This window comes from Tursiops truncatus, chromosome 15, assembly GCF_011762595.2.
Source record: "Tursiops truncatus isolate mTurTru1 chromosome 15, mTurTru1.mat.Y, whole genome shotgun sequence".
Lineage (NCBI taxonomy): Eukaryota > Metazoa > Chordata > Mammalia > Artiodactyla > Delphinidae > Tursiops > Tursiops truncatus.
Window position 1 is genome coordinate 41,156,115 of NC_047048.1, and position 22,158 is coordinate 41,178,272.

The following is a 22,158-nucleotide window of genomic DNA, read 5'->3' on the forward strand; positions in this document are numbered from 1 at the left end:
AATATTACTTATTTAAGCATATCAATGATATGGCAGTGACATTTTTAGTCTCATACAGAGACATGCAAAGTATATTGGCTTATTCAAAGACTCTCATGCAGTAGTGAATAAAGAAGCTGCCACGCACATGTGGCCAAGCCTGAGCTTAGGATGTGACAGAGGACCTTGAACAGAGAACAGAAGCAGCCTCCCTGAGGCAGGCGCTCATCATGGAACTCAGCAACCCGAGAGCAACAGAGCTGACAACAAAGAGGTGGCCTGACTGCGACCTTTGACGGAGCAGAATACTTTGCTTTATATTTTAATACAGATGTTCCCAACTCAAACACTAAGTGATAAAATATTACCTGCTTCTTATCAGTCTCTGAAAATTCTAATTTTTCAGCATCTTCTTGGGCAACTTCTTTTATGTCTGGTTCCTCCATGAACACAGGTTTGTCCTGGAGGATCCAGTTTCTGTACACTTGAACTACTTTTCTGGTTACAGCTATGTCACAGGAAGGCAGCAAAAATGCCTAAAATGATAAGAGAAACTCCCTTTAACACAAGTTCAGGTCACCAAAGAGCCCAAAAGACATTTTCAACACCCAGCACCAATCTCAGACTTTCCTTTGAAACACAGACTACACAGGGCCACATGTTCCTGTGCACACCAAACTTATCTGAGGAAAAAAGACAATTGTGTTTACGGCAGTTTCTTCAATTGGGCCAATTGTGTAACTGGGCCAGAAAACAAAATGCAATTTTTTTTTCCACAAAATAACCAAAATGCATACCTATAGAGATATATTAATTTGCTGTATGAACAATAATAATTGTACAACTGAGAACTTTTCCCCACAAATGAGAAATAGATGATGAGATGGTAGAGATTATAGTACAGCCAGTTGTCATGTCTCTTCCCAAGTTCACATTCAGTGACACTGTTTTGGTAACTTGAATTGGCCATAGTGGGAGTAGTGGCAACAGAGAAGTTGGCAAATGTTACCAATCAGGGCTTTTGTTTTCTTTCTTTTGTCTTTTTTTGCCTTTCCCTGTCCTTTCCTTTCTCTTTCTTCCTTTCCCTTCCTTCTTTCTTTCCTCCTTCCTTCCCTCCCTTCTTTTCTTGAGAGTCAGTTGTCCAACTGGCCAGTTGTAGCATTATGCATACTTATGTGAACTTTTTAACATTAAAGAATCCCCTTACACATCTGTACACAGAATTTTTGTTTAAGGTGGTCAGAATCCAAACATAGACAACTATGTAACCCAAATTCAATATTACCTTCCTCCCAGAAAGCAAATATAAATCCCCTCTGGAGGAAAATAAAAGCACAGTAAAACCAAAATTATTTGCACAGTCTGATTAATATGATATATAGCACATTAATAAAAAAATCAGAAATGTGAGAAAAGAAGTCAACATTAATAAAATCACATTAAAAATAGATAATAATTTAAACATATAAGAGATCTAGGTAAAGTATCAGAAAAAGATGTATATGAAATTGAAAAATAAAATAACCCAAATTAAAAGCCCAGTGTAAATGGCTGACAGTAGGATGGACGTAGCTGAAGAGTAAACTGGAAAAAAAAATCCGATGAAAATATACAGAATGAAGCACAAAGGATGGCTCCATCAGAAGAGAGGTGAGAGAGAACTCAATGCAAAGGTTATCCTTTCCATGGCTGGAGATGCAGAAGGAAAGAATGAGTCAAAAGCAGCAGAAACAATACCTGAAGATAGAATGGCTGAGAATTTTACCCAAAATGATAAAACACATCAAGCCACAGATTCAATAATCACAAAGAAACACAAGCAGGATACATTCAAAGTATATTACACTAAGACTGCTGAAAACCAAAGACAATCTGAAAACCTTAAAAGGAGCCGGGGGAAAACAGACACATTTCTTCCAAAGGAATAACCACATAACTTAGCATAACTTCTCAAAGAAACAATGAAAGTCGAAAACCAATGGAACAAAATATTCAATGTGCAGAAAGAAAACAGCTGCCGAAGTAGAATCTGACATCCATAAAGAAATAGTTCAAAAATAAAAGCAAAACAAAGACATTGTCAGATAAGAAAATGAGAACATTTTTACCAAGAGACCTAATCTAAGGGAAATACTAAAAGTTATTCTTTAAGCAGAAGGAAAATAATTCCAGGTCAGAGATTTGGGAAGAAATAAAGTGCAATAAAAATGGTAATTATTTGGATAAATCTGAATGAATAATATATATATATGAATATATATGAATAAAAAGAATAAAACTGGATAAAATAATTATAGTAGTTCTGAAGGAGATGATATATATGTATATGTATATATATATTTGTGTATATACAATACATATTATATATTCATAATATGGCATTAAATGGCATACACATACATAACAGTGGTATATAAACTGAGGAGGAGTAAATGGAACTAAAATGCATACCGAGAGGTAAAAGTTGAAATTAGCTAGATTTTAAGTTAGGGATGCATATTGTTAATGCTTAAAGTATTACAAATGAGTGTAAAAATACTTATCTAGAGGAGAAAAATAGGATGCTAAATGTAATCAGTCTGAAAAAATTAAGACAGAAAGTAGAAAGATAGTAGATGTAAACACAATTATAGCAGTTGTTACATTAAATGTAAATGCAATAATGCTCCAATCAAAAGATGGAGATTATAAGGTTGGATTTTAAAAACTATTAAAAAGACCACATGCCATTTATAAGAGGACATCCAAAACATATGAAAAGGGAACGTTGAAAGCAAAAAGTTAGAAAAAGATCACCATGAAAATACTAACCAAAAGAAAACTGGAGAGCTATATTCAGAACAGGCAAGAACAATTTTGAGGCAAAAAAAAAAAAAAGGCATTATTAGAGAAAAAAAAAGTTCTTAATGATAAAAGATTCAATTCAAAGGAACATATAATAATTCTAAATCTGTATTGCAACTAAGAATTTTACTTAGTAAAATTCATATTCATATATATCAAATACTGATAAACTGTGAACATAGACAAACCCACAGTCAGAGTAGGATATTTCTCAGCTGAGAAAAGAGCAGACAAAAATAACAAGGATAGGGCTTCCCTGGTGGCGCAGTGGTTGAGAGTCCGCCTGCCAATGCAGGGGACACGGGTTCGTGCCCCAGTCCGGGAAGATCCCACTTGCCGCAGAGCGGCTGGACCCGTGAGCCATGGCCGCCGAGCCTGCGCGTCCAGAGCCTGTGCTCCGCAACGGGAGAGGCCACAACAGTGAGAGGCCCGCGTACCGCAAAAAAATAAAAATAACAAGGATAGAAGAGAGCTGAACACATACATCAGACCTTCTCACTCTCCTCCACGTCTCAATCTCTCATACTCTTCCTCTCTTTGTCTCTCCAAGGTGCATTCAGGATAATTTCTTCAGACCTGTCATCAAATGCATTCCCTCTTCAGCTGTATCTAATCTGCTATTAAACCTACCCATTGAAATTTTCCTTCAATATTTCAATTATTACATTTTTTTCATCATTAGAAGTTCTATTTTCTTCCTATTCATATCTGCTTAGTCATCTGCTATGGTTTCTTGTTTTCTGCAAACATTTTCAAGCTTGTCTTTTATTTCTTTAAACGTGTTAAACATATTCATTCTAAAGTCTCAATTGTATAACTGAAATCCTTGTGAGGTTTTCTTGCCTCTTCTGATTTGTTTATCTAGAAAAGTTTTGATGTATAAATTCCTAAGAGGAAGAAAGTGACCTGAAATTATTATACCCAGCTAAACTACTGTTCATGTGCAAAGGCAAAAAGAAAACATTACCCATCACAAAAGGACTCAAGGTAGATAAACAACAAGGATTTACTATATAGCACAGGGAACTACATTCAGTATCTTGTATTGATAATAACCTATAATGGAAATGAATCTGAAAAAGAATATATATATATCTTCTGTATTCTATATTCTGTATGTCATATATATTCTATATTCCATATTCTATGTGTTATATTCTATATTCTATGTAATATGTTTTATATATATATATATATATATATATATATATATAAAAAAATAACTGAGTCACTTTGCTGTATACCTGAAACTAACACAATATTGTAAATCAACTATAGTTCAATAAATAAATAAGTAGGACTCAGGGAATAGAGCTGCCAATACAACTTCTTGAAAACACCACTCAGTGACAAAACGAGACCAACCAAGAAGTCAATCAAAGCAAGTATTTTAGGGCTGTGGACACCAGGAGGAACGAATCTGTCAAAATACAGAACCAAGATTAAATGCCTCTGCCCATCAGGATTCCAAAATCAACTGCAAATGTAAATTTACAATATAATGCATATTTATATATTCATTATATTATAAATTTATAATATAATGAAATCAGCAGATGGGGAGAGGAGGCTCAAAAAAATACAAGGCTGCTAAGCTCTTCACGTTTCATAACAAGAAATCAAGTGCCACCTAACATTAAAACATGCAGGTAAAAAGTGATTCCAATATTTTAATGCTATTATAATCTTTTTATTATAGACACGTCTTCTAGCAATTAATATTTCTTGTGGTAAAGGAATATTTACTGGAATTTCAACAATTCCTTCGGGTTTGCTGTCTTCTCTTCTGTTAAATTCAGGTAAAAATAAAATTCAGAACTACCCATTAAAACTGCATTAAAGATTCACTCAGAATTAAAGGTTCCATTGTCATAAAGCTATTCTGAGGTCCCCCACCCCAACCCTGCCACTTCCACACACCTGTCGTGGCCCCTGCCTTCACCTTGGTCAACCTCTGTCTAATTCTCCTGTTTCTGTCCACGACTGCCTGCCTGCCTGTCTACCCATCCCTGCCAGCCAAATTCTACCTCTGTCTGCCCGTCTACCTGCACCCACCCACCTGTCTGGCTACACCTTCCTGCTTATCTCCACCTCTGCTGGCTGGCCAGTCTGCACCTTCCTGTCTGTTCTACGCCTGCCTGCCAGTTCGTTTATGTCTATCAGCTCATCTGTAAGCCCTCCTGTCTAACCGTCCACCAGGCTGCTTCCTGTCTGTTCATATCCTGTCTCACCCTGTCCTCTCTGCTGGTCTCTCATGCTGCCAGGCCAGCAGCCATCTATACACACAGAGAAATACCGAGAATGATGCTCTTCTAACACTGATAACAGTTACTTGGATGGCAGTGCTTGAGTGACTTGTTTTTGGCTTTCTACACTATACTTATATCTATAGAAAGATACTATCTTTATCTAATGAATTCATCTTTTTTTAATAAAAATAAAGTTGCTCTTTAAAATAAAACCAAACCACCAACAAAACAACCTAGTGAACAAACATCCTTTAGAGCAGTACTTTCATTTCAGATCATAACCTAAGTAAGACATTTTCCATAAGGATATATGCATTTGTGTATGTAGTATACACAAAAATAAGTCAGAAGTTTCACAAGGAAATACTAATTCTTACAATATGCACTGTGCTGTGAGTCTTTCTGGTCTGTTCTATTTTACTCTATTTCATTAATTTTTAAAAAAATACTGGCTCTTGACCCACTACATTGATTTCATGACCAACAAATGATCACATAAGGTAGCCTGAAAAACAGCAGTTAGGAGACAAGTTTCTGGTGGAGTGACCCAGGGATCAGAACCGCACTCCTGACACACTGCACCCGCCCAGCCTGCCTGCTGGAGACTGCCTTGAAACTTGCCAAACCTCATCTCCCTCAGGAACCATCTACGGCCACCGCCTTCAACTCACTGAACCATCCAGTCTGAGGTGACTGCTCCGTCAGCCCTGCCCTGAGCCGCCCAGCCCCCAGTGGTCCTCGTGGGCCTTTGTTCCCACATCATGCGTGTGGACATCTGACCTGCCTCTTGCGCTGTTCTCTGTTACGTACACACACATCTTAACGCCACACTGAAAACGTGCACTTCTTGAATGAATGCACATTTTTAAACTTTAACAGCCTTTAGGCTTAGTCTCTAAAGAATTTAAAATTAAAAAAGAAATTATTATAAAAGAAGTCACATTTTGTCTTCCATAAAAGAAAACTTCATCATTGACCAAGAGAGAGCAATAAAACGCAATGTTCAAACCCATGCCCCTTTTCCCAAATGTCTCTATTTCAGTATTTTAACAATGCATAATAATCATATTTGAAATTTCATATAAGCTTTCAAATTATATTTGATTAAGAATAATTATAGGGCTTCCCTGGTGGCGCAGTGGTTGAGAGTCCGCCTGCCAATGCAGGGGACACGGGTTCGTGCCCCAGTCCGGGAAGATCCCACTTGCCGCAGAGCGGCTGGACCCGTGAGCCATGGCCGCCGAGCCTGCGCGTCCAGAGCCTGTGCTCCGCAACGGGAGAGGCCACAACAGTGAGAGGCCCGCGTACCGCAAAAAAAAAAGAAAAAAAAGAATAATTATAAAATGTAAACGTTTTTGAATTTCATGATACAAAGATGGCTCATAACTTCAGGCATAAGTAGTCTGCAGTTACCTCAATGATGCAGTTTCTACTTCAAAACTGAATTTACACTGGAGTTAGGATTTTGATTGAATCTAGAACTTAGAACACACTATTGCCAGGGGTGGAATGCCAATAATGGATGCAAATGGAACTTTGTGTATAATAAATAAATAAATACGCAATACAGGTAGAACCACATCAATTTAGCACTTCTCTCGTGCAAAATTGAGAAGCTTTGTTAATGATATCTGATTTTAAGTATTTGTATCCAAGGGTTTAAAACATTACTCTAGATCAGGATCAGCAAACTATGATCCACATGCAAATGCAGCCTGCCACTTAATTTCTGTAAGTAAGGTTTTACGGGAAAACAGCCATGCTTGCTTGTTCCATGTTGTCTGTGGCCACTTTCTCACCATTTTCTTAAGTAGAAATGTTTTATTGATTAAAATACAAAATACAGTAAAACCTCCAGACTGCTGTGGATTGTGCTGGGACTGTCACTCTCGGTGGATGTTTCTTTCCTATAAGTCTCAGAGGTGAAGGTTTCCTCATTCCCCACGCGGGTCTCGCCTCCGTGGGAAGCTCTTGGCGGTCCACGTGCATCGCTCATGTGTGAACAGGCTCCTCCTCTTCTCCCCCCAACAGGTTTCTGCCATCCGAGGGCCTCCCCCTCTGCTCGGGGCACAGACTAAGTGACTATCCGCTCATCACATACAAGCTCTCCATTTCCCGGGGCACCGGTTCCAAGACACAGGTGGCCAACGGCTGCTCCGATGTGCCAGGCCATTGTCTCACCCCATCAAGGTCCTGCTTCCTATGTCCGAAGCTGCAGCTGAGGGTTTCTGCCCAGCAGCACTACTGCCTTGTGGGCACACGTGTCATGGGCGGGGGGGTTGAGGGGATGCTGTCCTGTGCACCACAGATGCTTAAAGTCATCCAGGCTCCCTCCCACTAGATGCCAGTAGCAGCACCTCCCTCCCCACTGTGACAGTCACACACGTGTCCAGTCACACACATGTCCAGACAGTGAATCAGCTGCAGCGGTGGGCAGGCTGCTCGCTGGCTGCTCTGACCTCTCCAGCATCCTCCCTTGCTGCACCTGTTTTCTTGCCTGCACTTCTGCTCATCCCGACACCTTCTCACCTGCCAGTTTCCACCAAAGGTCAATTATTTCAAAGTCTTGGCCTCGGCTCCTTTCCTTCCTCTGAATCCCCTCCCCAGCCTCCTTTTTCCCCTCAGGCCATAAATACCTCTACTAGAGGTGCCTGCCATATATATGCCTCTGTGGGCAAAGTCCAGCTGTGCAGGAACCTGCAGCTCGTGAGCTCCTACAGCCCTGGAACAACCCAGCCTCGGGCCGTCTCGGCTGTGCTCGCGCGCCCGCTGCGGGGGGTTCAGGAACGGCTTTCTCCCTGCCTCCCTCTGGGTTTAAAGTTTGTTTTGGAAACACGAGGTAGTTGCAGGATGATTTTGTTCAAATATAAAAATCTTCCCACCCCGTGTAGGAATTTTACAAAAACCAAAGTCATAAAAACAAAATTAAAAATTACCAAAAAGCCCAAATCATACCCCTCCACATGACACATTAAATGCGGGATTAGAGAAATCATTATGGAGTTGTGTGATGGAGCCCAACTTATCGATTATATTTCTTGGAGTAGTGTGAGTGAAAGAACAAGAACAAAAACCTCTTCAGCTTCGTGACCACACACACACACACACACACACACACACACACACACACACACACACACTCTCACCTGGCGGAACACTTCGTTCACGAAGTTGATGTAGCCACGCGTGGACAGGAGGATGCGCTGGACCATCTCGTACACGGCGCGGTGCTCCTCCTCAACGCCACAGACGCTGCAGCTGCTGAGCCGGCGCTCGGACAAGGTGCCGCTGTCCGAGTGGCTTCTGTCCTGCTCGGTCGCCCCGCCGCTGTCCAGCTCTGGCGCCCGCTCCGGCACCGCACCTCCACCCCCGACGGTCTGCAAGAAAGGCACCCGCTCCTGAGTGATCCTCCCAGACTCCAGAACACCTGGCAAGACTGAAGGCTTGCCTTGTTTTCAGGGACTCCGGTTACCATGCAGTTGAAGAGCAGCTGAAACGCAGCCCTGCTCGGAGCACAAGGGACTCCAGGACCTGCACTTACCCACTTTCTAATTCACCAACTAACCTCCTCCCCAACTAAGTTATTTTAATGGGAAAAGCATTGCAGGGAGGGAGGCTGCGAAATGTTATCAGCCTAAAACGTTTGGTTTATATCTGTAAAATCACAGAATAAATTAACGTGTAAATGAATTCACCTCTGGTCTCCACCCTTCAGCACTTAATCTACCGTCACAGAGATTTGAAAATTTGCTGGACTTTTTGCAGCCACAGTGCTGGGAAGCTTCATCTGATTCACATGAGTAAGTGACACCTTGATCGGAGGAGCGTCAATATCTTTAAAGAGTATTTTATGAGAAGGACCTTGATCTGAGTTTTATGTTCAGAATCTCGGATCAAACTTAACTAAAATATTTATAAAACTTTAAATATTCAGAGGCTTTAGGAGCACAAAGCAATAAAATAATCTATGTAAGCATTCACAAAGTTTAATTTGTGTTTTGCTCTCATTTCCCCCAGAATTAAAGATTTCCTCCAAACACAAGATACATGTAATTTTGCTTCAATCTTTGTAAATGACAGTAGTATTATTCTTTTGTGTCAAAAATATATAACCCAAATACCACTAAAATTCTACCTACTGTGAATATTTTTTACAAGAAGTGACAAGAAATGAGTCGTACAAAATAACTTCAGTAACTACCAAGGACAGTTTGAAAGCAAAGCAGATACCCAAAAAATAATCTCTAGAGAAAATTAATAGAAAATTATATTGATAGTAACTTTTCTCTTCATGCCTGGGATATTAAGCCTGTGTGGCTTATCAAAGGCACTGCCACACTGTGCAGTGAGCTACCCTATAGAAATTATTTCATCTTTTCGATGGGTCAACTACCTTGCAGAGAAAAATAAAATTTTACTCATTTTTACTGATATACACACATTTTTAATCTGTAAAGCATGGAGGTTGGATTAAATCTAATGTCCTTTATGGTTTAATAAACTGTGACTTTTTGATCAATAACTTTCATTTTCCCAACAGGCCAAAAAAAAAAAAAAGTACACACATACTTACATAGAAAATTTTAAATGGCCACAAATTCTTTGGCACTCCCTCTGCAGAAGGGGGAAATCTGCATCCCCTCCTTTGGATCCCCACTGGCTGGGGGACAGAGTTAACCAGCAGAACGGAAGGGTGGCGGGGACCTGTGCCTTCTCGGGCCCCGGGCCCAGGAGGCTGACCACTCCCGCTTGGCATCTCTGTGAACTTTTGCTCTCGGAGCCCTAAGCGGCCAGGGAAGAAGTCCAACTGCCTCGCTAGAGGGGCTACGTGGAAAGGGAGGCCCAGTAGAGCCCAGCCTTCCAGCTGCACCCACCAGAGTAACAGGCACGGGAATGAAGTCATCCTGGACCCTCCGGACCAGCCAGCCACTGACCACCGCCCACTGACCTCAGCTAATGCCACATGAAGTACACAAATTGTCCAACCAAATCCCACCCAAATTCCTGACCCAGAAAGGGAAATAAGTAATATGATTAAAGGGTGGTTGTTTTAAGCCACTCCATTTTGAGGTCATTAGATAACGAATTAGATAACACAGCAATTAGATAACTAAAATCATGTACATAAAGAATTATGTTTAAAGGCACCAAATTGTTTTTAAAAAGTGAGCTCTGTGATCCAAATAGAACATAATGATAACACAGATGAACTTCCCATCATGTCATAAATTGAAAACTACTCTTGATAAAACAGTGCTTTTCTCAGCCTCCACTAGTTCACACCAGCAAAAGGCTGCTTTCCAAAAACATCTGTATGATTTAACAGACATTTATAATTATAGTAAGTGATGAGAGTGGAAACAAACTGGTAATTCAAGCTTAATCATTTCTTGCCTCTTTTCTGAAGATTAACAATAAAAGCATGAATACGAATGAACTACAGACAGAGGTCCATTTTCTGCCCACTACAGTCAAGCTGGAATTCTCAACTATAATTTAGTATTAGTTGATTCTGGTGGTAAATATAAAGATGCTTTTTACCTCTTTGCCATATGATGAAGGCTTAGCCAGTGAAGCAGACATATCTGCTTGGACTAGGTCTGTGCTGTTAGGGCTCAGGAAATTGCATGATACAGGCTCCACTTAATCCCTCCCCTCCCCACCCTGGTTTCCTCTCAACCCATGGCTCATACTGAGACTTGCTCACCCTCAGGGTCAGGCCAGATGAGGACACGCACAAAGCAGGTGTGAAACGAGGATGCAGCTGCCGTTCTGCTGGTGATGCCTGATGCCACTCAATTCCCCGTCATGATTTGCCCACGGGGTTGGAGGCAGCCTACGCTTGCCTTGATAGAAGTAAGAACACAGAGCACTAGAGTGGCAGTCAATAGACAGGTGGGTCTGTGTGATACACAAGCTTCCCCAGGGGTGTCAAGTTGTGTGATTCACCTTTCCTAACTGTTCACCCCATAAGATAGAACAATTTCGGGAAACCCATAGCCCATGAATCATTACTGAAGGGCTGGCTCAGAATTAGTAAAAGTGGTACTTTAACACTGTAACTAAAGAGTTATCATACAAATAAGTGCGATCAACTGTCTTAGTATCGGACACTCTTTTTCATTCCCTCATGGACTTCTTTGGGTTTTAATGTTTAATTAATGTGCTACTGAAATTTTAAAATCACGACTCCGCTTCCTCTAATACGTGCTGGAGTACTTCTATATCATACAAAAATGAATTACAAAGGAATAAATAATAGTTCACTGAAAACACTTTCGGCTGAGATGAAGCACCAAGAATGTTCAGGTTTGAAAGGGGGATTTGTGGTCATTGTTGCCAACATGGTACCAGATTTCCAGGTAACCGTATTCTCGCTCTCCCATGAATGATGCCACCAAACAAGAATATCTGTCAAACCACATTCTCCGAGGGCTAAGTGAGCTAATTCCTTTCCTCCCTGGTGAAAAATACTTTCAAAGTTATTAGTTCTAGATCAAAAGGAAGTAAATTCACTTTGGAAAAACACACACACAAAAACCCCCATACATGACCTTTAACACAGTAATAGTGGCAAAAGTGTGAACTCTATTTGGAAGCAGCATTTAAAATATTGTTTTAAAGGGCTTTTATAGAGCAGTACTTTCTTTGAAAAGAGATTCTGGATCACCTGACTTAGACAGTGATGTTCACTTTACATGGGTAAAATTATATTAAACTTGAAACTCCAAACAAAAACTTTCAGGAGATAAATACAATTACATGTGCTTTTATTCCGGCAACTCCATTTCCAAAATTTAATATTCAGTTGTTTAAACTGCTTTTTCTCCTGTATGATGTAAATGAGGAGCAGAACATACAGTAGACACACGTGAGATGAGAGGGAAAACAGAATTGTAAGGCAGAAACGGAAACACAAGGAGACAGGTCGGCTGAATAATGACCAAGATGTCTACGCGCCCGGAATCCCAGAACCTTTGACTGCGCTGCCTTACGTGGCAGAAGGGCCTGAGCAGATGTGACTAAATTAGGGATTTTGAGATAGGGGGAGGACCCTGAATTACTTGGGTGGTCCCAATGTAACCACAAGGACCCACAAGGAGGCAGGAAGAGCAGACACAGAGAAGGTGATGTGAAGATGGAAATAGAGGGAGAAATGATGTGAGGAGGGGCGGTGAGCTGGGGAATGCAGCAGCCTCTGGAGGCCAGGTAAGGCAAGAGCATGGACCCCCTCCCCGCCCCAGAACCTCCAGAGGGAACACAGAGCTGCCCACACCTTGATTTTAGCCCACTGAGACCGGTTCTGGCTTTCTGGCTTCCAGAGCTGTAAGACAACACATTTGTGGTGATTAGCTACAGTAGCAGCAGGAAACTAACATAACAACTGACTGCAAGGTGTATTAACAGCCTGGACCACGGCAGTGGCCATGTTTGGGCATGGCCACCTTCAGGGCACAGTAGCCGTGGGCCTGGATGGTGTCTGCCCAGCATCCCTTCCCCCCTCATGGAACCCCAGTGCTCGGCACCTCACCCTTCGCATGCAGCGCACCTGCCTCACAGGAAGCTGAGCCCCGGCACCAGGGGAGCCTTCTGCTTCCTGGAAGCTGGTCACCGCCCCCCTGGGCTGTTCACATCCCCAGAGCTGAACCAATCAGCAACTTATTTTTGTCCTCAGAGCACACAGGTAACCTAAATTGTTCCCCAAAGACAAAAGGGAAGGGCTCTGCACTTCTGGACTGTCTTTAAACATGAACTAGGAAAGCAGGGTCCCAGCTGCTGCTGCAACCTTCAGGGAGGAGCAGAGGGAAAGGGCGAAGGAGAGAACAAGGGAGAGGGCAGGCACCAGCCACAGCCTCGGCCATCCTCACCTTGAGCTGCTCTTTTATGAGACTGAAACATTTCTTTTATGGATATGACAGTTTGAGTTCTGGTGCCTTTTTCCTGTTAGGGTGCTAAAACTCTCCTAACCGACTCAGGAGGTCAGAACCTTATGACACTTTTAGCTATATAATAAAAGGAAATGAGTCACAAGTGTGAAGAGTCAACAGGAAAAAAATTAGAACCTGGAGGCAGTGGTTAATTTGCTAGTCTTGCTACCTCTCATCCTCCAAATGTATTTTTCAAGAATGAGCAACTTATTTTCAATAAATACAGGTGATGATTTTCTGAAATTTTGAAACTAGGCAGGAAAAATTACATCCTTTCTACGATAGCGTTTTGAATTGCCTGCATAACCACATTAAGACGCCATGAAAAATTTATCAGAGTGTGACTGAGTTTCTTATATTTCCTACAGATTTTTGTCTACCTGAGGATTTTTAGCTTTTGTCTACCTGATGGGTGAATAAAGGCCTCTCATTGTGGCTCAGAACTAACTGTGTTTTCCTGACTGCTGGAGAGATCCAGGGCCATTTTTATTTCCTCTTCTGTGAATTGCCTTTCACCTCCTTTGTCCATTTTCAGTTAACTTATTTGTCTTCATGTCTATTCATAGGTGCTCTTTATACAGCAGAGACTATGAACAGGCATGATGTGACCAATGTTTTCACAGTCTATTGTTTGGGCCTGGCTTTATGTTATCTTTTGACATTAGAAATCTTTTTCTATTTATTATTTATTTATTTATTTATTTTGCGGTGAGTGGGCCTCTCACTGTTGTGGCCTCTCCCGTTGCGGAGCACAGGCTCCGGACGCGCAGGCTCAGCGGCCATGGCTCACGGGCCCAGCCGTTCTACGGCATGTGGGATCTTCCTGGACCAGGGCACGAACCCGTGTCCCCTGCATCGGCAGGTGGACTCTCAACCACTGCGCCACCAGGGAAGCCCTATTTTTTAAAATAAAGTCAAACCTCGATTAGTCTTTGGTTTGCGGGTTTCATCTCTACCAAAGGTGGTCTCCCACTTCCCAAATTTATACATTCTCCTAGATTTTTTCCTAAGTTCTTTATCACTTTGTTTTTATATTTAGACCTTAAGTCAACTTAGGCCTTAAACCAATGTGACCAAGTACTTATGTACGTGATATGAAGTGAGATTCTGAGAAAGGGACAGACCGAGGGACAGACAGACAGTTTCCTCTGGCTTCCAGCGCTGCAGATTTCATTAGATATTTGGTGCTAATCTCAGTGTCATTCTTTTGAAATAACTGCAGTTCCTGTTTGGAAGTCTAGCATTTTTCCTTAATCCCTGGATGTTAAATGTCTGCTTAGGTTGGTGTCTGTTTTGCTAATTCTTCCTGGGACTCAAAAGCCCTTTCAGTTTAAGGCATGACTTTTTTTTTTAGCTTAGGTAAACTTTTCTTACTGTTCGTTCGATTATTACTTCTCATTCTTTTCTCCTTCTGTCCTCACAATATCTGCAAGGTAGGTCTGCACCTAAGGTTTTATCTATTAGTTTCTATTTCCATCTCTGATTTTTTTATCAGTGTTGTGGGATATTTCGTCAGAAAACCAATTTTGTTCTCAGCAGTGATCATTACCATTTAGAGTTTACCTACTAAATTTTTAAATTCAGAAATTGAAGGGTTTTTAAAACTTTCTTTTAGCGAGTCTTTTGTTGTTCTTATTACGGAGCCTGTGCTCTGGACTGGCTCGGTGCGCTGCCATCAGGGTACTGAGTGCCCCTCGGGGAGCGCACCCTCCAGCCCAGGCCGACATCACACATCTGGGAACTGCAGAGCAGCAGCCAACCGGCACTAAGTGGACCACACTTCCTGCCCCTGTTCTTGGCGCCAGTGAAACAAAGCACACGAAACCATGACTCCTCCACACAGCGGCCTCTCTGACTTCCACAAGTGGTCCAGCTCTGCCTGCACAAAGGCCTGAAGCCACACAGCCTGCCGGGAAAGCCCCACGTGTCTGACCAATGCCACTGAGAGAGGGAAGCACCGCAGCCCCCAGGTGAGAAGACGGCTTCACCCAGGCCTCAGGGAGACACAGCCCTCTCTTCTGGGGACCCCACAGTGGCTCAACAACCACCCGAAATCCTGAGCTGCTGACCCACCCCTTCCCTCCCTGAGATCCCAGAGGGCACCTGGGATCCTAGCAGTCTCAGGGGTCCTCTCCATGGACCACCTCACAATTCCTGAGGACCCTGCTGGGGCTGGGAGGAACAAGGCAAGAGAGGCCCTCGGCGTCATGCTCAAGGTCACTGGGGCCCGAGTGAAGCACGGGAGGTGAGAGGGAGCCAGGAGCGCACAGGTCAGCCACCTGCTCAGAAGGCCTCCCTCGGCCCCAGGGTCGCCTTGTCATGGCAACACCAACAGAGCACAGCAAGTGCTTCCAACTCACGGCTTCCCCTGAGACCTCAGCAGTACAGACAGAGGAACCAGTAAATTGAGTCCCTATGACCAACAACCTGTGAGAGCCAATAACCCTGACAGTCAATTACTTTGGTGTTAGTATAGGTTATGACACCAGAATTGAAAGATAAAAAAGTGATGAATGACATACCTGAATGATTTTGGGCAATACATCAACTCCATTCTTAGCGTTTTGTGTTGCAGTTAGATACTTTTTTTCCAAAAAGAAAGTCACGATCCACTTAATAAAAACAACGCGAGCTGCCATGTATGGGGTTTTTGTGCTGTAAGTGTTCTCACTGTCTCGAGTTGTAGCAACATACACGGGCTTTGGTCTCAAGTGGGGGATGTCTGCAAGACAAAAGAACACATGATCAGGTTAGTGAGTCTTAACATCATGTAACCCTACAAATGTTTCAGTTTCTAATTAAATAGACATATATCTGGTTGTTTAACAGCAGCTGAGATTTAAAAACCCAAGTGATTAAAAATGGCATCTTCTGGTAGGCTCGTCTCTGGGTCTGCCTTGCAGTCTGACCAACGCGGGGTGGTGGTTGCTATTAGCTACATACAACTATGTAGGCAGCTGTGGAAAAACAAAGGTCATAACTCTTTTTAACGAATTTGAGAAATTACGTGAGATTACAATCGTGAAAATCTTTTCACATATAACTAATTTAATCTTATTTTATGACTAGAATAGATGTAAAAGCATATATAGACATTTTTTATTGCATTAGGTATTTTATCACCTAACGTTACACTGATCAAATCTATCAATCTTTAGTTTTATATCCTTCTCCCTTTAGATGCATCCAAAGACATAGAATTAGTATAATCTACTTTATGTCTAAAAGAATTCAGACAGTCATGTTTCATCTTGGAGATATCAGACACCACCATTTCCGAAGAATTAATAAGAAGTCCACTTCTTATTCTTTAAATACCATAATTAATATGAAAATGATATGGTATTGAATCTGAGATACCATTTGCTCTAAGTTCAACTCTCTCACAGAAATACCTGCGGCAGAAAAGTTCTCAACAAATCCCTTTTAATCTAAGGATAGTAACAATACACTATGTTTTCTACAATGAAATGGAGGACTTATAAAATCAGAAACAATTTTTGAAAAAGTTACCCACAAATATATAGCTAACAAAATACATACCCTGGTACCACTAAAAGTCAGCACTTCTACCACTTTCCAAGTGAGCCGAGCTTCAGCTGCTTCTCCTTGCCCAGGTGTGTGGGTGAACACAGAGACACCCAAAGGTAACTGAATTAGCTGTCCACACTCCCCAGATGTGTTAACGGCTGTTGTGACCTTTTCTCTTCCAAAACTGTTCTTGATCATTTATTTGAACTATTTTCACTCATTTTAAAATAATAGGGAGAGAAGGATTTGTCCACCACCCCACTCCCTCTGCCACCACTGCAAGGGATGCTTCTGTCCTATGCGTCCTCACCTCTTATAGAAGGAAAACCCTGGAAGCTAAATTAGAAATCCCTTACGTTTCCTATCTCTCGGGGGCTCACCGTCCCTCGGTTCCCCAGTCACCCAAACATCTGTCCCTCCGTTAGAAGCTGTGAGTAGCACCTGCTGGATGAAGGATCCAGCGCTGAAAAAGTCATACTGAGGGCAGCTCTGTGGCCTGTGCTGGCCTCATCCCTGGGCAAGGTCTGGGGTCTCCACACCCCACCACCCGTAAGAGTACACTTCAGGAAATTCAGGATTTTTTTACGTTAAAAATTTTATTAAATGTAATGACACCAAAAATACCAGGATATATATCAAATTACTTCTAAGTACCGGAGCCACAGATTCCCTTTATTGCTGTGAACTGAGGTAAATCTTAGTTTGTACAAATAGTTAAAATCATTCATTAGGAAACCGTAAACTTCTTACAACAAAGTTATCACTAAACATGAGAAAGAATGATTCTTTTATTTAAAAATAATCAAAGTCCACTTTGGAAGAGGCGGGACACACAGCCCACTCAGTACTTACCAAGCACAGGCTTGTAGATGTTCGTTAACTTGGTAAATGATGGAAACAAATGAGGAAGGTAATACTTTCTAAACAATGTAAAAAGAAATTTAAAACCAGTCTCTTGATTCTCCTTGTGCTTCCACTCCAAGCTTGCGGCCTTCAGATAACACATGGGAAAAACATATATATAGTTACATTTCAGGTTAGTGAACACTCAACTGAAATGCTGCTATGTTATTAAAATCCCTATCCTAAATAAAAAACGTGAGAAATAGTGACAATTATGTAATAACATCTTAAAACTCAAAAGATGACAAGAAGGAATACTTCAAAACAAAACAGTAACTAGGTTAAAAACAGAATTTTTACCGGATATTCAAAAAAATAAAACAATAATACCTATCTTTTTAAACTTGTCCTACTACATCATGCCCATATTTTTTTCTACATGTTGTCTGTAATGATTTAATGTTCTTTGCGCCCTTAAAATGTTCTGTCAGAAGTAATCAGGTGTTTTTTTTTAATTCAAAAAAGGCCACTTACAGTAAACAATAATTAAGGAAACAATCCCTTGCAAGAATTTCATCCAATGTTACCTACATGCAAAATCATTATCAAAACACAAAGCTATGGAATCTTGGAAAGGGCATGAAAAGCAATCCATAGGCTACACGTATAACTGAATCACTTCACAGCACTACTGTCAAACTAACACAGTATCGTAAAGCAACTGTATTTCAAGTAAAAAAATAGAGCAATCCACAGGCTGGGATAAACCTGGCCTGCCAGCCCAGCTACTGATTAAGTTTAACCCTTTCACAGTGTCAAGACACTGTTTCCCCCTCGAATAACCAGTGCCGCATCCCCCAGTGGGAGCACTGCAAACAGCTCCCCCGCAGGGAGGGGCCCACACAGGCCAGGAGCCCAGATGGTGACGGAGCGGGGTGGGGGTCCTCCCACGACTGAGGGAAACGTGGCGTGAACAGGCCCTTAGAGAATGCTTGCCACTGGCCGTCACGCTTGTGAGACCACAGCGCGCTCTACAGCAGAGCTTCCCGACACCTTCCTGACTCGGCCCCCCCGGGGCACCTGCGGTCCAGGGAGGAGGGGCCGTGGCCGACCTGGGGCAGAGGGGCCCATGTCTCCCACCTGTCAGAAGCCCCCCAGGGTGAGGCAAGGGCGAAGCTCTGCTCCGAGGACCCACCCACCCAACAGGCCGAGGGAGGGAGGGGGCGGGCGGACACGCACACACAATCCTGCACACAGTGGAGGGGGGTCACCTCCACCCTCTACCAATCCTTCCTCTGATGGGGTCCCAGGGGCTACAGGACTCATCTGAGGTCACACGTCTAGAATGAAACCCAAGTCCCCCAGCACATCCGGGTTCTGGCTACTCTGCTGCTCTCCTGGGATGGATGGAAAGCCCGACCCAACCACTCCTGACATATGGGGCTGAGAGGCGTGCAGGAGGGGCCGCACAGCTAGGACATGGGGCTCCCCGACGGCGACAGAACCCAGGCCAGGCGCTCAGGATGTGGGAGTCCTGTGCCTGCGGTGCTGCTAAAGGAATCGGGGAGAGGAGAGCACACAAGGTCGCCCCGTGGGACATGGTGGGCAGAAAGGGCAGTGAGAAACACAGTCTCCTAGAGAAAGGTGGAAAGGAGGAAAGGATGGGAGGGGAAGCATCACAGGAGGAGAGACCCTGACAAAGAAGGGGGTCCCCTGGAATCACCCGGAAGGTCAAGGACGACAAACACTCAAGTGTCCTTCTCTGGACCTGACACTAGAACCCTGTGCATCCCGGGTCCCTGATTTCGCGGTGACGGGGCAGAGGCAGGCGACAGCGGGTGTCAAAGGCCCATTGGGTGAGGAAGCGGACACGGCAGAGATTACACGTCAACAAACCAGGTTGTGACGGGAAGGGCAGGGCCTGGACGACACCCCGGAGGAGCTCAGGGACCAGGGACGTGTTCGCTGAGAGAAAAGAAGCAGTAGCTTTTTCCAAACCTCATCACTGTTCAGAAATACAGACCAAGAGACATAAATCCCCTAGTTTAGTTCTGTGTTCAGCTGGTAAATTTCTGAGAAAGGACCACGCGCCATAAGGCAGGCTGTGCTGACGGCAGGATGAGATCATTCCACGGGTTTCCTTCCAGGACCCCTGCCCGCTCTGCCCAATCATTCCGGACCCACCCGGTCAGCCTCAGGCTTGCTCCTCCCCCATCCTCCCACCAACAGGGGCAGGAAAGGAGCAAACAGACAAAAATCATCAGATACTCTGAGATAACAGAAATACCTATACTGGTCTCTGCCCCTGGCTCCTGGCACAGAGGCCCTAACACCCTGGTCACTTCTAAGTGACAAGAGCTCTAGGAAACTCTGAAGGGGCTCCTGGACGGGGCTGGTCACCAGGAGGACAAGCCTCGGTCTGAAGCTTGGAATTTTCAACCTCTCCCCGCCCCCTGCCCCATTGTTCCAGAGGCGGGAGGGGGGCTGGAAATGGAGTTAATAATTGATCATGTCCCCGTGAAGAAGCTGCCAGAAAAATCCCAACAGCCTGGGTTTCAGGGAGTGTCCAGGCTGAACACATGGACACTCCAGGAGGGGAACGCACCCCCATCCACAGGGACAGAAGCCCCTGCGCCCCGGATGCCCCCAGACCTCACCCTGTGTGTGTCTTCATCTGGTTGTTCACCCGTGTCCTCTATCATATCCTTTCATAAACTGGGAAATGTAAATCAATGTTTCCCGGAGTTCTGTGAGCCACTCAGAAAATGAATTGAACCTGAGGAGTGAGTCATGTGAACCTCTGATTTGTAGGCAGATTGGACAGAAGTCGTGGGCAACCTGGGGACCGACTCCCTGCGACTGGCATCTGGTGGGGTGGGGGCACATTAGAGGACTGAGTCCTTTCCTGTGAGACCTGAGGCCACCTCCAGGTAGAGAGTGTCGGAAGTGAGTTAAATTGTTAAGACACCCGGCTAGTGTCGCAGAGAATTACTAGGTGATTCAAATCCCACACGTTTGGTGAGCAGAAGTGTCATAAGTGAAGTGTTCTGTGTGAATAATGTGAAACCATATGAAAGTAAAGGAGACGGATGGAGGATGGAACTGCGTCCTTTACGCACACATACACACACATACTAGTATGTAGGCCTGGTCTCTGCTGAAGTGTCCTGGCACGCATTCTATGTTTAGTGAAATACCAAATAAAATCACCTCAAAGAAAAAGCAAAAATATAAAATATGAACAAAGAGGAAGAAAAGAGGCAATGTTTTCTCTTTCCTACTGAGAATCCGACCATCACTGAATTATCCACAATTTTACTCATACCTGAGTAACCATATATTTCAACAGTATTTGAAGAAAAAAGCATGTTTGGTCCTCAGTGATCTTTTCCCCTGATATGGCTGGCAGGAGTGGCGTGATTTCTTCTGGATATATCTTTGCTGCAGAGTGGAAAATAAGGAAACCTCTTTCACCAAAGTTAAATTTCAAACAGGGCTTGAAAAAGCTCTATTAAAATACATGTACCTCACTTTGCAGTACAGCAGAAACTAACACAACATTGTAAATCAACTACACTCCAATAAAAATTTCAAAAAAATAAAATAAAATATATGTACCAACCACTGGAACTGCTCACACTTCAGGCCAGGCCCATCTGACACAGGGGACAGAGGCCCATGAAGCCACCTCCCTCACTGGACCATTCTTTTCCCTTTCACATTCTGCTCTGGCCAGCCCAAGATCAAATACCTGTCACTGGGCAATAAAGTGATAGGCAGTAATAAATCAGTGGCCCTAATGAGCAAGTTCCTTGAAAACTCACTGGGCACAAACGGCTGGCATTAATAGTCCGGTGAGGCCACCACTGCCCTTCCATGAATGCTGCATGAAAATACACAGCTGGCAACGAAGAGCCTGGGGGAGCAGATGAACGCCCACTTATAGAACAATCGCGATGAGGGCAACAGGCAGCAGTTTGGGAGGCGGATTTAAATCTCATTAACAGCAACAAAAGCACTCACTCCGGACGTACCATGCGTCTCTGCTCCTGCCAACAGCCGTCCCCTCCCTTCCGTTCCTGTTTCCACCACTCCAGTAAATTTCTCCTGTCATCATTTCATATAAAACAGGCTCCAACTCTGTCAGTTCTAATGTTTGTAAGAATCTACTGTGAGTACAAAACATGACTACCCATCTATGAAACCAAGGTTTCTATTCAGGAAAAGGACAGACCAAGGAATTCCTCAACGCAACTTGGAGGGTTGTTTCCACCTGTAAGATGTGCCACCATCGCTCACCGTCAGCTGCGCTGGGGCCGGGATTGATGAGTGTCTCCAGTGTACAGGGGCCCCTGGACGACATGATGGCTGGGAAACCGGGCACCAGGCAAGCAAAGATCAGCACCTGCTCTTCTGCACAGTTTGTCTGAAGTGCTTGGAGCCACAGGAGAAACAGCCTGATTCCTTCACATCTTATCTAGAAACAATATCAAAGGCAACAAAAGTGAATACGTACATGTATTTGTAGGAATGCATTGCAATGTAGCATTGGTTCTGGGGGAAAATAAACTAGAAGCTAAAAGCATTACTGAAGTCCTGCACCAAGTCCTTCCCTGAGTGACCAGGAAGCAAGGGCACTGCAACCCAGCACGAGGGCCAGAGTGCCTGAGCCCCAGTGCAGCCTCAGCCACTTTCTAGCTTTAGCTGTGAGCCGTGGAGGACCACTTAACTCCTCTGTGCCTCGTCGCCCCCATCTGTAAAACAGGGATGATAACAGAGTTTAC

General features: G+C 43.5%; 1 protein-coding gene across 6 annotated transcripts in view; it reads right to left on the bottom strand.

Annotated features, from left to right (window-relative positions):
- Nucleotides 1-22,158, bottom strand: part of RALGAPA2 (Ral GTPase activating protein catalytic subunit alpha 2) — a 281,557-nt gene that overhangs the window by 200,018 nt on the left and 59,381 nt on the right. For all 6 annotated transcript variants that reach the window (XR_012326196.1, XR_002174846.3, XR_012326195.1 and 3 more), the window contains exons 6-11: nucleotides 21,674-21,851; nucleotides 20,700-20,815; nucleotides 17,384-17,522; nucleotides 15,523-15,722; nucleotides 8,219-8,449; nucleotides 348-515 (exon numbers count right to left, since the gene is read on the bottom strand). Coding sequence is in view for 3 of the 6 variants with exons in the window: in XM_019927549.3 (XP_019783108.1) it covers nucleotides 348-515; nucleotides 8,219-8,449; nucleotides 15,523-15,722; nucleotides 17,384-17,522; nucleotides 20,700-20,815; nucleotides 21,674-21,851 (1,032 nt within the window). In the remaining 3 variants the exon portion in view is untranslated. The remainder of the gene's footprint in view (nucleotides 1-347; nucleotides 516-8,218; nucleotides 8,450-15,522; nucleotides 15,723-17,383; nucleotides 17,523-20,699; nucleotides 20,816-21,673; nucleotides 21,852-22,158) is intronic.